This window comes from Nycticebus coucang, chromosome 6, assembly GCF_027406575.1.
Source record: "Nycticebus coucang isolate mNycCou1 chromosome 6, mNycCou1.pri, whole genome shotgun sequence".
Taxonomy (NCBI): Eukaryota; Metazoa; Chordata; class Mammalia; order Primates; family Lorisidae; genus Nycticebus; species Nycticebus coucang.
In genome coordinates this window covers 9,464,538-9,481,188 of record NC_069785.1, presented here as the reverse complement: position 1 = coordinate 9,481,188, position 16,651 = coordinate 9,464,538, and the positions used below count along the sequence as shown (strand labels likewise).

The following is a 16,651-nucleotide window of genomic DNA, read 5'->3' as shown; positions in this document are numbered from 1 at the left end:
AGAGGAGAGGAGAGAACAGGAAGAGATTAGTCAATGGGTACAAAGTGGCAATTAAAGAGGAAGAATAAGTTCTCGTGTTGAGGGTGACCATTGTTAAAAGTATTGTAAGGCATATTTAAAATAGCAAAAAGAGAGGATTTTGAATGTTCACACCAAAAAAGATAAAGGATAAAAGGTAACAAATGGGCCCGGTGCAGTGGTTCACACCTGTGATCCCTGCACTCTGGGAGGCCAAGGTGGGTAGATTACCTGAGCTCACAGGTTCAAGACCAGCCTGAGCAAGAGCGAGACCCTGACTACAAAAATAGCCGGGGCTATTCGGGAGGCTAAGGCAAGAGAATCACTTGAGCCCGAGGGTCTGAGGCTGCTGTGAGCTATGGTGCCACAACACTCTACCAAGGGTGAAAAAGTGAGACTCTGTCTCAAAACAAAACAAACAAAAAGTGATGAATGTGCTAAGTACCTAGATTTTATTATGATGTAATGTATACATTTATTGAAACATCGTACCACACTTTATAAATGTCAATTTTTTAAAAATTGGATTAAGCTTATTTAAAATCTTTAAAACAAGTCTACTCCATTTCCAATTCTCTTTGAAAGTGCTATAAACTTTCTCTTAAAAAAAAAATCTTTAAACCAAATTCCGAATTATCTTGACATCATAAAAATTTTCCTAAAATTTGACCCAGGCCCATGCGTTCATTTCCAAGTGATCATATCTCATTTGCAGAATAGAAATTGCAATATAGTAAAAATGTTTAGAATTACCCCAATATCTGTCAACATTATCATGTTAGACAAATGCTACAGGAAAATACATTTTCTAAATCTTGACAACGCTCATACTTTGAAAAAACATCGACAATAGAATAATCAAATATATAAATACATAACAGGCAATCATTTATCTGGATGATAATAATTTTCTTTCATATTTTTAAGTAAAGACACCCTTTAGTAAAAAATTGAAGCATGAGTTGTAGTAGTGCAGAATATATGGGAAACATTTAGACACTTGATGTCACAGGGGCCTAAGTCAAGGAAGGCTCGGACCAGAACAGGCTTCAAAACTCTGTCATGATAAACTCCCTGGTGACACATGCAATGGTGATTTTCATAGATTAGTATTTTGGCAATTTACAACTGCTCTGTATATTTGAATACATGAGAAAGACATATTTTTATTTATGATACCTTTGCAAAACAAAATATGATGCATGCTGGACACTATTATATCATCACACATTGTTCCACAGTTGATACCCACACATAAACAATTATATTTACTTGAAAGGTTATGATAATTTTATATCAGTCCTTAGTTTACTGTATAAGGAAATATATTTAATGATGGAAAATGGAATTCTGGGATATTTATAAACTCACAATAACCTTCTGTTATCAGTTTGGATGTAAAAGCTGTATTAAAATCGTGAAGTAGAATCTTTATAATATTTAAAATTAAGTTGTGTATTTCTCTAGAGAGAGATATATAAGTATCATAAATATATACACAATGTGGCCACATCCCTATTTCTTTTGTGCTTATATCATTTTAAAAATCATTATTCATGGTCACAATAGATTTGAATATTTGTTCAAATAAAATTTTTCCATTTAAAACATTTTATTTGTTGATTTAGGTTTCTGACCCTCTCCAGTCATCAGAAAAGCTTTATAACAACATCTCTCTAATATTCCTACAAATTCCAACATCTTCCTATTTTCCACTTCCAATACATTATAAAAGAATAATTTATTCCCTAAGTTAAATTAATACTTAATCATTAGCTGTTTTCTTTTTTAAAATAATGAAGGATCTCTTTCTAAACTAAATCATAAAAATAAATAAAAGAAATTAAACACATATTTTTATAAAGCCAAAGCCAAGGTAATTTCAAATATGTTTTTTTGTTCCTTTAAAAGTCATTGACCATTGCAAATGGGGAAATGAAAATCTCTTTCTAAAAGAAATATTGTCCATAAAAACCAAATCAGTCAGAAAAATATATATCCTGTTTCCCCCCAAATAAGACAGTGTCTTATTTTAAGGTGTGCTTCCCAAAGATGCGCTAGGTCTTATTTTCAGGGGATGTCTTATCTTTCCTGTAAGTAGGTCTTATTTTTGGAGGATGTCTTATTTTCGGGGAAATGGGGTACTTATGTACTTCAGAGTGAAACCTCGGTAAACTTATGGGTAAAGAAATAAAGTAAGGATACAGTATAATAAAAAATGTTTATAAGAGTTACCATTTTAGGTTTAACTACCACATAAAAACAAGTTGCCCTTAATATTTAAGTTCTTTGACCTGTCAGTCAAGTATATATTGTTTTTTAAAAGGCCTGATTGGGAGAAACGACCTTTTTCAACAGTAACAATGCTGCGTGCAAGTGAATCAGGAAGGTATGAGAGCTGTGCGGGTGGAAACATTACACCTTAATTCTTACCTGGGTAAAGAAGGGTTCATAAATCTCAACTCCTTTATCAGATCCTTGCAGCAACACCTCCTGGCCTCGTCTCCAGCTATACCGAACAGGTGGATTGGAATTAGCTACACACCGGAGGAACACTGTTCTCTCATAGTAAAATTGTTCTTTAGCTTCACCTATACTTTGATGAACAGTTACTACTGGATCATCCAAATCTAGAAGAAACAAAAACAACCAAGTGACAACGTTGTGAGGTACATGGCTTTTAAAATATTGAACTTACACAATACAATCTAACCCAAGACACATGTTCCTAATTGATTATCAATTATCAATATTACTTATCAATATGTTCTTTTTTGAACTTATTGAACTCACTTGTAAAGAAATTTGCAGTGATACAAAGTAAGGCAATAGTTATTTCTTAAGCTCTATATTGGCTGAGATAGTACATATGATCTCGTCTATTTCCAACTCTGCCATTAGCCACAGAAAACAATAATCCATAAGAGAGATCAAAATTCAAAACCTTCAAATTTAAGAGTTTAGCCAAAACAATGAACCATGGTGACAGCGAAGTTGATATTAAGTATCCCAACTGACTCTTTTTCTTAGCATATTAATAATTCTTCTACCGATTCTTTACAACTGTTATAGTATATTAAAAACAAAGTATTATGCTTTTAAATCATTATACTCTCTATTGTCACAAAAAGGATCCTGTACTGGTTAAATTTTCCCTTCATCTCAAATTTGATATCCTAGATTTTATTAGATAATTTTAAATGCGCCAACAGAAGGCACTATGAAACATCATTCATATTCCTATTGCTGAATATTGGAACTAACCAGGTGTCATTTTACATGAATCCTGAAGAAAGACTGTACACATCAGGGGTTAGAATTTTCTGGAAAAGACCAATTTGTAAATATCCTAATCTTAATGAGTCATACGTCCTTGTCTCAATACTCTTCTCCATCACTGCCGTGTGAAAGCCGTGAGTAAATGAATAAAAAGAGAATGTTGCTGAGTACAAGTAAAACTCTATTATCAGTACAGTCACCTCTCAGCTATATTTGGTTAATGAGCCATAGTTTGCAAACTAGGATATGGCATACCCCAGGCCCTTTTCTTAAGATAAAAAGAAATTAAAGGTGTACTTTCCTTAAAGCAACAATAAGCTCATAGTTCCCTATGCTAATATAACTTAGTATATACTAAAGTATGATGAAGACACCTGTTGTATTAATTACCACCTTTACCCAGCTTATCCACTTTTAATATTACAAGCATGAAAAGTTACTGAACTCTTGTGATCTTCAATTTTGTTGTCAGTAAATGGAAATAATAATGGTATTAATAATGGCATTATATTGTTCAGACTATTAAAGGATTAAATGAGACAATCCATACTCTTGGCACATAGTAAATGTTCAATAAAAGTTAGCTACTGCTATTTAATAGAAAATTATTATTATTATTACTATCATTTATATAATCTCATTTAAACTCCCACTGATTCCAGGTTGTTTTCTTGCCTTAACTCACCAATTCATAATATATGCAACTCTTGTGATAAATATGCAAAAATGTCACTTGCTCACATTCAAGTCATCAAGTGCTTCTAAATGACAACTGCTTTTGAGAGAGCTTTACGTGGACAAAAGAACAGTGAAGGAAGTGAGTATATGTGATACCCTGCATATAAAAAGACACTGTTGTTTAGAAAAGGTACTTTTCATATGTTAAAATAATAAAAATCCAATAAAAGTGGTGACGTTGCAGCTACTGTGCGGAATCAAAGACCAAAACCCAAAATTTCCATATTTCTTAAAAAGTTGCTTTTTTCCAATTTGAATTGCTTAACATCCCTACTTGATTCCTAGTTTTGCAACATTTTGAAGGTTTTTTTCCTCCTTCCAACATTAGAATGTTTTCACAGCTACCTCAAAGGCTGCTAATTTTAGTAGTGTAAATTACAGAACAACTGCCTCTTTCTGGTAATGCTTAAAGAACTTTCCGTCTCAATTCACCCTATTAGCAGCATAAGGATGTGCGCTGTCTGGTTTTATTATTGGCATATTTAAGGAGACCAGCACACTATGATGAAATGTTTGAAGGCTTTAGGCATCTATCAAATATTCACATTTACTTATTTGGTTATTAGCACAACACACACACACACACACACACATACAGTATATCAAATGTTCCAGGAGGCTGATTAACTGAATTTAACCTTAGTGACAAAAAATGTTACTCTGATCCAATTCTAAACTATTTTCTATCTTGTTTAAAACACACTTTCTTTTAACCATAGACACAGTTTTAGAAGTTATAAGCTGCATATGTTATAAAAACAAACTTCTGAATCCAGAAAGTTTAGGGACCAAACAGAATTGGGTAATAAACAGTGTAACAATGGTAACTCCTCTTGGGTTCCAAATAGTGAATAGTATTGTACTTCCCAACATCCATTTATTGATGTGCTCCTGGCTCTTTTCTTGTTAGGAGGGGTGTCAATAAGCTCAGTCAGTAACAGACCAACCCTGAACAATCATTTCAACGTGCTCTTTCCTGCTCTGGATGAGTTTTGCGTCAGTGGCCTTCTGAGATTCTAATCCTGTGACAATGGCTTACTGAACATTTTATTGGCTAAGTTATCTGTTGAATTCACTCATGTTTAGGAATTTCTACTTCATAAGTCCTTTTTTTCTTCTCGGATTTAAAAACTAGTACACTAAAACAAAACTGCTTTAGACAAGTCAAATGATGACATGGTTAAAAAATACATTTTAAGGAAGATTTTATGTATATCTGCATGTGTGTGTGTATGTGTGCTTATGTATATGTGTATATATGTAAATATATACTCTACTACATAGGCATATACTAATTTACAGTTTAAGGAACTTACACAATTAGGTATCACTTAAATATATTTTAATATATATTCTCTATATTACCAAATATACACCAAATATATGTATTTATCTTAAGATAACTTTCTAAGAGACTCTAAGACACAGATGTGTATGCAGGAATGCTTTTGTTTTTGTTTTTGTTTTTTGAATGCTTTTGGAAGTACCTTCTAGATCAATACATGTTGGGGCTGAAAGAAGTAGGTCTGAGCAGGGGAAGGGTTGAACTACAGGACAGGTGCACAGGTCTTGGGAGCTCTAGAGAAGTTCTGAATTTATGCGGTCCCTCAAGTCTGTCCTGCCTAGAGGCAAAGGGACTAAGCCTTTAGACAGCCTTTGGCAGCTTCATCAAGCAGGCATTCAATCTGCGTTTCTCTCCACTAGGTGGCAGGGCCCTTAGCAAGGGCTGATCTGGTTGGCTTAGGACAATTTCTAGAGGGGGATTTAGCTGACAGCAATCACCTGCTAATACTCCCAGCAGCTGGAATGATGCACGCTCGGGTCCTGAGACTGACATCTGGCTGGGGCATGACAGTAAAGGTACTCCGGGATTCTGGTTAGTCTCCTTCTGGGAAAACTTTCCAAAGGCTCAGTAGTCAGATGAAATTCATCATCTTCTTCTATTATTGCCATTCCAGATTGTTGTCAGCCACGGCTAGCACATCTTTTGGTGTTGGTATCTTATCTAGTGGGGATACCAGGACTTGGTCGCTGGGCAATCTGAGCCCTTGTTCATCATACTCCTCTCCGGCCATGGCCAATGCATTTGTCTCTTTGCCACCAAAATTGGACAAGTGAATACCAAAAAATGAGAAGAGTTCATCTACTGAATATCAAACATATTCTTAACTGCCTCACTGCGTAACAACAGTCCTAGATCTAGCCAATCACATAGGCTAATTACTCCTACCTGGATAGTGCCTCCCCTTATATGCTGTTTCTCAACACAGAAGCCTAAAGAAACCGAGTAGCTGTCATGGCTTAAAGAGTACAGGTGACTCCTGCAATGTCACTTAATAGAAGCTTTTTTCATTGCTAGAAGTGAGACCTCTAAACTAGCACAGTCTACAGCTGTGGGAGAGGAGGCATAGATCCCTCAACTGGGCCGATGAATTGTTGTAAGCGAGGTCACCCTTTGGTTCTTAGACTCATGTATTCTACAGGGTGAAAAACAGAAACATGTAATAAACATGTAATAACAATGATTCAGGATTTAACTGCACCCTGGAGGACAGCAGCTATCCCTCAGTGGATATTATTTCTGCAACATTCAACAGCCCTCTTACAATGCCAGCCTACTGCTCTGTGATATTGGCATTTTCAGGTGATGGGTTAATAGTGCATACTGTGGGCAGATTATCTAATGGCAATGTGCCCACTACAGAGTCCCAGACGGGTCAACTAGGATCCTGTGCGTGACAGTTCTCAAATGTTTCAGGACTCTCCTTTCTCTAGCACATGTTATCCAAGAAAACAGACATAGGCTCCTTGTAGAAAAAACAGAAGAGAAGCACAACCATGTATTTTTGCAGTGGTGTTGCAGGGTTCTTTCTGGAGATTCATTTGAGCCTTCCGTCCATGAGTTCAAGATTTGAAACTGCCTCTGGTTCAGAGATTGGACAAAGAGTCATGACTTTTTATGAGGTGGCCATTTTCAGTTCCTGATCATCCATCTCAGATTTATTTCAATTGTCGCCTACTTATTTTTCACTTAAAGGTTCTGTGTTCTATTAATTATCACCATAGCTCTCCATGAGTCTAGATTCCTGGATGCATTTGAATTAGCATCTCATTAAGATAATTGTACCCATCTTTTTGTGACAACTAAGCACAATTACCTAACCTCTATTATTCCAAGATCCTGTCATCTTCATTGCTATCAGAGAGCTCAATTTTATAATAGCATCTTCCGCCATCAATATTTACATTCAGAATTTGGTCACCAGGGAGCTTCTCAATTATGCCTATGTCTCAAGTGACTAGCACAATCTTACTGCTTTAGTCCTTGAGATGTCCTACAAGACTTTGTAAAGAATAACGGTTAGCTGATGACACCTTTTGGCCTTACTTGATATATTCATTTTATTCTGCCCATGTTTCTGAGTCTGTTGGTCTTTATCTTTTTTTTTTAAAGTCTGCCCATCAATGCTGGCATTTATACTTTTATCTAGTGAGGATCATTGCTTTCCCTAAGTTTCCAAGAGCCACCCTAGCAGCATACATATAACTGTTTCCTGCTTGCCTTGCTAAGCTATTATATCTTGTATCTTGGTAGAATGCTCCCTACCAATAAACTTGCATTCTCCATCTTCACTTGACCTTATTCTCCGTCCGTAATCTTTTTTTTTTTTATTGTTAAATCATAGCTGTGTACATTAGTGCAATCAAGGGGTACAATGTGCTGGTTTCATATACAATCTGAAATATTCTCATCAAACTGTTCAATGTAGCCTTCATGGTATTTTCTTAGTTATTGTATGTAGACATTTGTATTCTGCATTTAGTAAGTTTCGCCTGTACCCATTCTAAGGATGCACCTTAGGTGTGGCCCCACCCATTACCCTCCCTCCACCGTAACCTTCCCCCTCACTTCCCCTCCCTTGGCCCTTTCCTCATAGTCTTGTGCTATAGTTGGGTTACAGCCTTCATGTGAAAGCTATAATTTAGCTTCACAGTAGGGCTGAGTACATTGGACACTTTTTCTTCCATTCCTGAGATACTTTGATAAGAAGAATATGTTCCAGCTCCATCCATGTAAACATGAAAGAGGTAAAGTCTCCATCTTTCTTTAAGGCTGCATAATATTCCATGGTATACATGTACCACAACTTGCTAGTCTTAATCCAATGCCAGTCAGTGGAGCAGCCTCAGGGTTTAGCTCTATATTTCCCTAATTCCTGCCAGTAAATCTTGACTAGGTACAGCTCTTTTGAGACAGTTGTTTTTCTATCTTAAAAACCTAATATTTTCCATACCCCAATAATATTATCTATTGATCCTACATATTGATCTGGTGGAGGTGATCATATATGGAGTGGAGGTGAAATTATATCCCAAGTGGGGTGTGTGTTGTCTCAAAGGGAGGATGTTTCTGCTTCATCTTTGTGCAAGATGGAATTGATAGCCACTAGCTGAGAAAAATAGGCTACTTATGTAGGCCTGAAGGTTTAGACATATATGTGGTTTCAAGGTTACAGAGCTCATAAAACTTGAGGTAGCCCACCCCCTCAAATCAGGGTCCCACTTGTTCCCAAAGGGAGTTCAAACTCTAGCTTAGCTAAAGATGCAGTCTTTCTGAAATTCCATTTTACTTTTAAATAAGTCCTAAGCCTTATGTTGATTTTAATGACTTCTTGCTACAGAAGATAAGAGTCTCTTTATATTTTGCAAAAGAGATCTTTTTTTTTTTGTAGAGACAGAATCTCACTGTACCGCCCTCGGGTAGAGTGCCGTGGTGTCACACGGCTCACAGCAACCTCTAACTCTTGGGCTTACACGATTCTTTTGCCTCAGCCTCCCGGGCAGTGCAAAAGAGATCTTATTTTCACAGATCACCCTCCAGTGGTGATTAAGTGTCTCAGCCTCTTATTTTCTCCATTGCACAAAAGGAACCCAGGGGAAAAAAATGTCATTGACCTTATAATTATTGCTTTCCTCAAAACGCTGAGGTATTAAACTTGTAGTGCATTGCCTTCCAGTTGGGACCTACCTTTGTTTACCACAGGTGAAGATTTTAACAATTTCTTCACTATACCATGCAGGGCTACTGACGGGCCACCTCCCATCACCAGGGGAGCCCTCACTGCCAGGCGGTTGTTTGGCTGATGGGTGAGCCATCTCTAAAATTCCATTTTTTTTAGATTCAACTTCCTCAGACCACCTAGAATGGGTTCCTTGGAAATATGATCCTTTGATGAAGACATACATTTAGAACATTTATTGGAGATTACCCTTATATCAGCTCAAGCGGTAGCATGCAAAAAAAAAAAAAAAAAAAAAAAGGATTGGGCAGATTGGGCAGGGGGAGAAGTCCAGGGGTGATCTGCCACCACAGAGGTGCCAGATGAATCTCCTGAGTTGAGAAAGCCTTCCAGAGTTCTCCTAGAAGGACACTGATCAGTTGCTAGGTTAGGGCTTTCTCTGGGTAGGAGGACTGACCTGGATTAATGGGACTCTTTCCAGGTAAGGAAAATTCTATAAGAAGGGCAGACTTGAGAGCCAACATCTTCCAACACTCCCAGGACTTAGAGCACCTGTTATGTAGCCTTATCCAAGTATTATCCAATTTACTTTGAGATTGCCATTTATCATTTTTTTTCAGTCTTTAAAAAATCTGTTTCTATATTTATTCAACAGTCAATTTTCATGCTTTATAGCTTTGATACTATTACAAAACCACACTGGACTGTTTTCTGTTATTGTTGATATTTTGTGCAATTTAGTCTCTTTAAAATAAATTTATTTTAATTTCATTGGCTAAGTGTACAAAATTCAAATGTCTAAAAAATATATTTACTGACAAATGCAAACTATTCTTTGAAGTAAAGAGCATATAATTTTTATTATTTATCAGGGTTAAAATTCTTCACATTTATAAAGTAACATAAATAAATATACTATTTGGTATAAGAATGTTAAATATATTTTAATAACTAACTAATATGGTTTTCTATAAAATATATTTTGTGTGCATAAGACCCACACTTTATATCTGAATACCTAAAAACTAAAATAATGGACATAAGTACTCAATACTAATCCTATGAATTAATATAAAGATGTATCTGTTTCTTACGTAGTATCGATAGTTAACAAAGATACCCATACATGTCATAATAACAATTAAGAAAATTTAAATTTCTCCCTTAAGTGCAAAGGTTGCCCCTTTATAACTGAAATAGTTTTCTTGAAACATTTATTTTGGATAATAAAATATGCCAGACACTAACAGACTAAATTCATTTTAAGAAAATTAAAAATATAATGATGTATGCTGTTCTCCTTATTTCTAGAAAGAAGTCTCCTAAAAGAAATTACAGCATGAAAAAAATTTGACCTAGGTTCTAATAAAGTGGAAAGAGAAATATTCCAGACAATGTGAACTTTTCCATAGTTTTTCTTTTCTTTGTGCTCCTACTTGTTCAGATCCATTTTACAAATATGTTTTGAATTCTTCTAGACTTCAACATGCAGATGTTCAAGGTACAGTAGAGAAATCACCCAATCATGGGTATAGGCTTTGTATTTAGTGAGCACATATTTTTTTGGCCAGTTTTTTTGGAGAAGATACTTCACATATAACAATCCATTTTATTTTAATAGAAAACTTTTCTCTTTTATTCTCCTGGGAAGCTGAGTTTCAGAAAGAAGTGATTTTCAGTTTATAAGCAGTAGAGTTAGTATTATAATCAAATCTGTACAGATCTCAAATTTTTCTGTCCATTATTCTCACGTGCATTTTTGGATATCTATAACATAGTAGGCATTATATAAACCACTCAGTTTACAAGTAGCCTACAATTTGAGTCTCAAAAAAAAAAAAAGAGTACGATTTAAAAAACAAGATACATAAATAATCCTATAGATCCATACACCAAAGATAGACAACTAATTCTTCCTGGGAAGAATAGTAAAGCTTTTCTAAAAAGATGATGCTTGAGATAAATCCAAAGTTATTAAGAGAGTAAGCCAAGTAAAGGGCAGGCAATGTCATGCATAAAGTTCTGAGATATCAGAGCAAATATCCTATTTCAGATACCCAGCAAAGCTAGACAAGAGTTTTGGGTGTTGGGGAGCAGTAATATGATATGATGTTTGAGAGGTAAAAATGGGCCAAATCATTAGTAGCTCATGTAGGATAAAAGGAATCAAGTTCATTATATCTTTTTCTGGTAGGGGGGATGCCACCATGAGCTTTCATTAAGAAAGATCATCCTGGGTCTTTCTGTGATTTAGAGGAGGCAAGAAGAGTGGCCAGGACATCAGTAAGAAAGCACTGTAACTATTGAGATGAAGAAGACCTTTGAAATAAGGTTGCGGCAACAAGAACAGAGAGAAGAAAGACCCCCAGGAAGTGAACTGGGCAGGTGATTAGACACCGAGCAGAGGGAAAGGTGGGGGGGTGTTAAGGAACGTCTTGCTTTGGCAATTGGTGCATTCATTAAAACATGACATGTAAAAAGGGAACATCGCCTGGCTCGCCGCAGGGTGGAGTGGGACAGAGGTTGTGAAAGGTGGGAGTTGACGAGTTCTATTTGGATCATGCCGACCATCAGGCACAGAATGAGAAGTATGGGGTGCAGACCTGGATATGAGCATGAGCAGTCTGTCCTGTGGCAGAGTGGACCACTCAAAGACTATACAGAATGGAAAAGGAAAAGACAAAGGAGAAAAAAGTAAGAAAAAAAATAAGAAAACCATTGAAAAAAGCTAAGGAATAGTGATGAAAGAGATACAGTCAAAACAAATCAATAGCAAACATTATCACAAGGACATCTGTACTGGTCTGTGCATCTCAACTCTGTTCAAAGTCACCAAGATGTGGAGACAACCCAAGTGACCATCAAGCCATGACGGATTAGTAAACGGGGCTACGTGGTCCATGGGATACTATTCAGCCACAAAAAATATGAAGACTTTGCATCTTTTGTATTTACCTGGATGGAGTTGTAGAACATTCTCCTTAGTAAAATATCTCAATAATGGAAAAGTAGGTATCCCATGTACTCAACACGAACGTGAAACAGATGAATAATCATAGGCCCACACAAGAGAAAAACACAATGCAGTTCAAGAAAGGGGGAGAGGAGAAGGCACAATGTAGAGGTCTATCACACACTATCTGGGTGAAGGACCCACAACAACGCGGACTTTATCTTACAAACACAAACAATGTAGCCTAATCGTATGTACCCTTATATTGATCCAGAATTAAAAACAGAGCAAACAAACTGGGAAAGCACTTCTATAGCTATGGAGGGTTAGAAAGCAAAAATAAAAGGGGAAACAAGATCGCAGGAAGAAAATAATGACTATAAATGTGGCGAGCAATAGGTCCCTGGTGACCCTCTCCAGAGTCGTGTCAGTGGAGTGATGGGACTGCCAGCCATTTTCTTATCCTTTACAGAGTGGAAGTCACATACTTTCAACCTGGCTCTGACAAAGAATTGGGGGTAGAACGAGACAACAGGTGGTCCAAATAGTCTTGACTTATCTTTGTTTTGTTTTTCCCTAAGCTGAGAGGTGCATATAGGGCGCTTTAGAAGAACACTTAATGTTTGAAAAAGGTATTCTAGTAAATAAGTGTAATTGTAGTGTTATAATTTCTATATGGATTTTTACAAGTCAACATTATTTAGATTTTCTTTATTAGTGGTATGACCCTGTTTTTCAGGACGTTTTCATGTAAGTTCCCACCTTCTAGACTAGAAAACTTTAAATTATTTTGACATCTTCCCCCCCTTCCTTTTTTACATCAAGGCATAGATTTTTTTGTTAACTTTAAAAAATATCCGAAACTAGTTCTTACTAAATAGTTTTGTTTGAGATAGGTAAATGATGGAAGACTTTGTTCAGTCTGCTCTCCACTTCCACTGAGCGGGGAGGGGGGCCCTCCGGTGACATGAATAACTCACCTCCCAGCATGCACTGGCACAATTAATCCATGTGCTTGTGATTAATCAGTTATTAACTGCAACCAAAGTCATGGCGTGTAGTTACAAGTTAACGAATCAATTAATCTCAAAAATAATCATAGCTGAAGCATGTTTTCCATGGGGGTTTATTCCACCATTTGGTCTGAATTTTCCATCTTTAATCTTTGAATTAAACCAAATGAATCTGAAAACCCAGATGGCAAAGACACACTAAATCCTGCACTGGCCCCATCCTTTCCTCTGAAAAGTTACAGAAATGTAACTTTTTATCCTGTATAGGATAAAAATCCTATACAGAAGATATGTAAATGTGTTTCCTTAAGGAAAATAACTAGGCAATCCATTTGGAGGCATTCGAGCTAGAAGAGGATATTATTTCTTTACATACAAAAATTTGTAATACTATACTATAACCATAGGATGAAAGCACATGATACGGCTCACTGTATACACATGTCCACTGCCACACCCTGAATAAAATTAGATTACTTTGAACTATACAAAAAGGAAACAAATTCAATAACTGTTAGACATTCAGTAATTAAGAACTAAGCATCAATATGAATAATTTGTAGCACTTTCTGTAGACACTAACTCAAAAGCACTGTTTTCCTTGATATTCTATGGAAAATCCTATGCAAATATGGATGATAAGAAAGGTTTCATGGCTTTCCTACATGGTGATTTTTGAACAACAACCAATTTTATCTGATAACCCATAATAGAAGACAGAGAAAATGGATACTTACAGTTAACTTCTCAAAATGGAACATTAATAAGAGTGAGCCCACTGATAAAACTTAGACCCATTCTTGTGTAAGTGCTCTTATTTATTCACACAAATCATAATCTGTTTCACCTTCTATAAGTGTAAAAACTATGCAACTATATGTTTCAGAGCTCATAGCCAATATTATCCCGATGATTTTCATATCATTCTGGAGAAAGGTTTTTTGAACCTTCAGATTGTCTGGAAAAACTATACCAAGATTTTTCTCTTTACCTCCTCCTCATCCATATTCTATCAAATGTCAGAAAAATGAGAATAACAGTAACCTGAACTTATTTACTATTTGTGCATTCATGTGTGTGTACACACAATACATTCACGCACACACATAGGCCATGAACTGCAGAATGACATTTTTTGTCAACAATGGACCACATATAAGATGGTAATCTCATGTGAGCACAATGCTATATTTGTACTAAACCTTTTCTTTGCTTAGATGTATTCAGATATACAAATACGTAAAACTGTATCGTGATTGCCTACAGTTTGTGGCCTGTGTTATAACTGTACAGGTTTATGGCCTCAGAGCAAGAGAATATAGCACACAGCTAAGTGCAAACAGACTCCGTGCCACCGAGGCTGTGTAAGGACTCCATGATGTTCACACGGTAACGACAGCAGCTGATAACTCATTTCTCAGAATTGTGTGTGTGTGTTATCTTTTTTTAAAAAAGTTAAGTGATATAATACTTTTTACATGTTGCTTTTCTCATACAAAATACCTGAGAAATCCCTCTAAGATGTGGATATAATCACCACTCCCCTTTAAAAAATAGTTGTACCATATGGTCATGAATGTATTATAAAATTATAATATTAAATAATATTAAAAAATTATAAAATTCATTCAGTCATTTCTAAGTCATGGGCATTGATTTGTTTGTTGTTGTTGTTGTTGTTTGCCTCTGCACGTAATGCTACATTAATTGGCTCTGAATATGTACCTACCTTTAAACGGGAGGGTTTGTTTTGAGAGGAGAAATATTGTAAGTGGGAGGCTGGCTTGTATGGAGCTGTAACTGAGTTTGCCTGGTTCCTGTCCGTAAGGAATGCACATTTCACCCCAAGCCCAGGAATATTGTTCTTCCTGTATGTGAGGCATGATTTGGTTTCTCCCCCCTAAATTTTTACCCACTCTGATTATAAAAGCTGATAGTTCGTTTTACTTTAGATTGTCCTTCCCTTACTACTAGTAAACTTGAGTGTCTTTTCATTTAATCAATTAATTTCTATATTTTTTGCTTAAAGAGACTATCTGTATTCTTTGGCTATATTCTTTGGCGTTCATTGTCTTTTTATTTAAAATTTTAAATCATGTCTTTGCATATTATACATTATAAACTTTTGATTCTTATTTTCTATTAATTTTGTCTAATAACTTTCATAGACAAAATAATTTAGTTTTTAGATAGAGTAATAGGCTTCTGCTCTGCATTTTGATTTCTTCAATTTTATATACAGCTATTTTAACTTTTAATCTATCCTTAAAAACTTTTGAAAGATTCAATAGCAATAATAACTATCACATATATAAAACTTGTCAGTCCAAAATATATTTGTAGATATCTAAGTTCTGATTTTTTCTATCTCCTCAAGTACAACTTGCCTTTTCCTTCTAACAAAACTGACTACCACATTCAAGTACAAGTAAGCAGCATCCCGCAGGCGAGGCATCTTCAGCAGCACCTTCTATAACAATGTCTCTGCAGAATAGACCTCAAAAGACACAAGGCCAAGAGAAAACTTTATCTCCAGCTCCAGACTACAAAGCTTGAGGGAACAAAACTTGAAATAAATGATTATTCAAAGAAAAGCAAAAACAAAATAAAGAATATAAACAATCATAAAAGCACGTAAAAAACATGCTTTAAACATACCTCCAGGACTAGCCTGATGGTACTAATAACTAACTGGTGCCACCCACTTATTACCAAATGCTCCTGATTCTAGTTATAAATTTAAAAACTATTCAGCAGGGTTCCACACAGGCAGATAAGACAATTTGTAACAGAAAACCCAGCCAAGTATCCGGCACATAGGATTCTGCTCTCAGCTGCCATCTCCTAATGGCCCGGGATTAGCTCTCAGAAAATTGGAGAAAGTTAACCAAACTCTCAAAAGTATACCCTGAACAGTCGATAATGGTACACCTTAATTATCCACTCAACTGTGTTTTTTTTGACACTGGTTCTAGGACTATCTTTCCAAATGCAGATGTGGCCATCTGTCTTCCTTCTTTCCTTTTTTTCTTATTCTGCGGACTATTATTTCAGAAGTTGACACCTATTTCAAAACGTAATTACATGAAATTAATTCTCATTGAAGTTGCATATACATCAGTTCGACTTACTGGTTACAAGGAACTAAGTAATCTACAGCATCTTTGCTCTGCTCCTTATCCATACTGCCATCTGAGGCAAGTGAATGAAACTCTCTTGGAAATACGTCTTCTGCTGCTGCTGTGGGAAGCAGAGCCTTTACAACAGTGATTCAACTGGTGTGCCACGAGAGGATCTCAGGTGTGCCGTGGAAATCTTTAAAGATCATTAATCAAGTAAATTTTCAAAGAAGTTTAAAGCACAGTAAGTATATTCCTTTTTTTTAAATTCATTTTTTTTTTTTTTGCTCAATGTGATTTAGAGTGTGCCATAGAAGTTTAACTATAGGTTCATGTGTGCATACGATAATAAACGTTGAAAAACACTGCTTTATGAGAAGGATTATGAAAATTGGAGAGCACTTCTGAGTAATTGCAGAGAGAGAAGAGCAAAGGAGGCTGAGGCAGAAGGGAGATCAGCCCCTGTGAGCGTTCTCCTCAGAGGAGACTGGGAAACAGAAGCCAAAGGGC

The 16,651-nt window shown here is 36.0% G+C and overlaps 1 protein-coding gene across 3 annotated transcripts in view; it reads right to left on the bottom strand.

The window, feature by feature from the left end:
* MDGA2 (MAM domain containing glycosylphosphatidylinositol anchor 2) overlaps window positions 1-16,651 on the bottom strand; it is an 838,509-nt gene that overhangs the window by 369,496 nt on the left and 452,362 nt on the right. For all 3 annotated transcript variants that reach the window (XM_053595463.1, XM_053595464.1, XM_053595465.1), the window contains one exon: window positions 2,452-2,648. In XM_053595463.1, coding sequence (XP_053451438.1) covers window positions 2,452-2,648 — 197 coding nt within the window. The remainder of the gene's footprint in view (window positions 1-2,451; window positions 2,649-16,651) is intronic.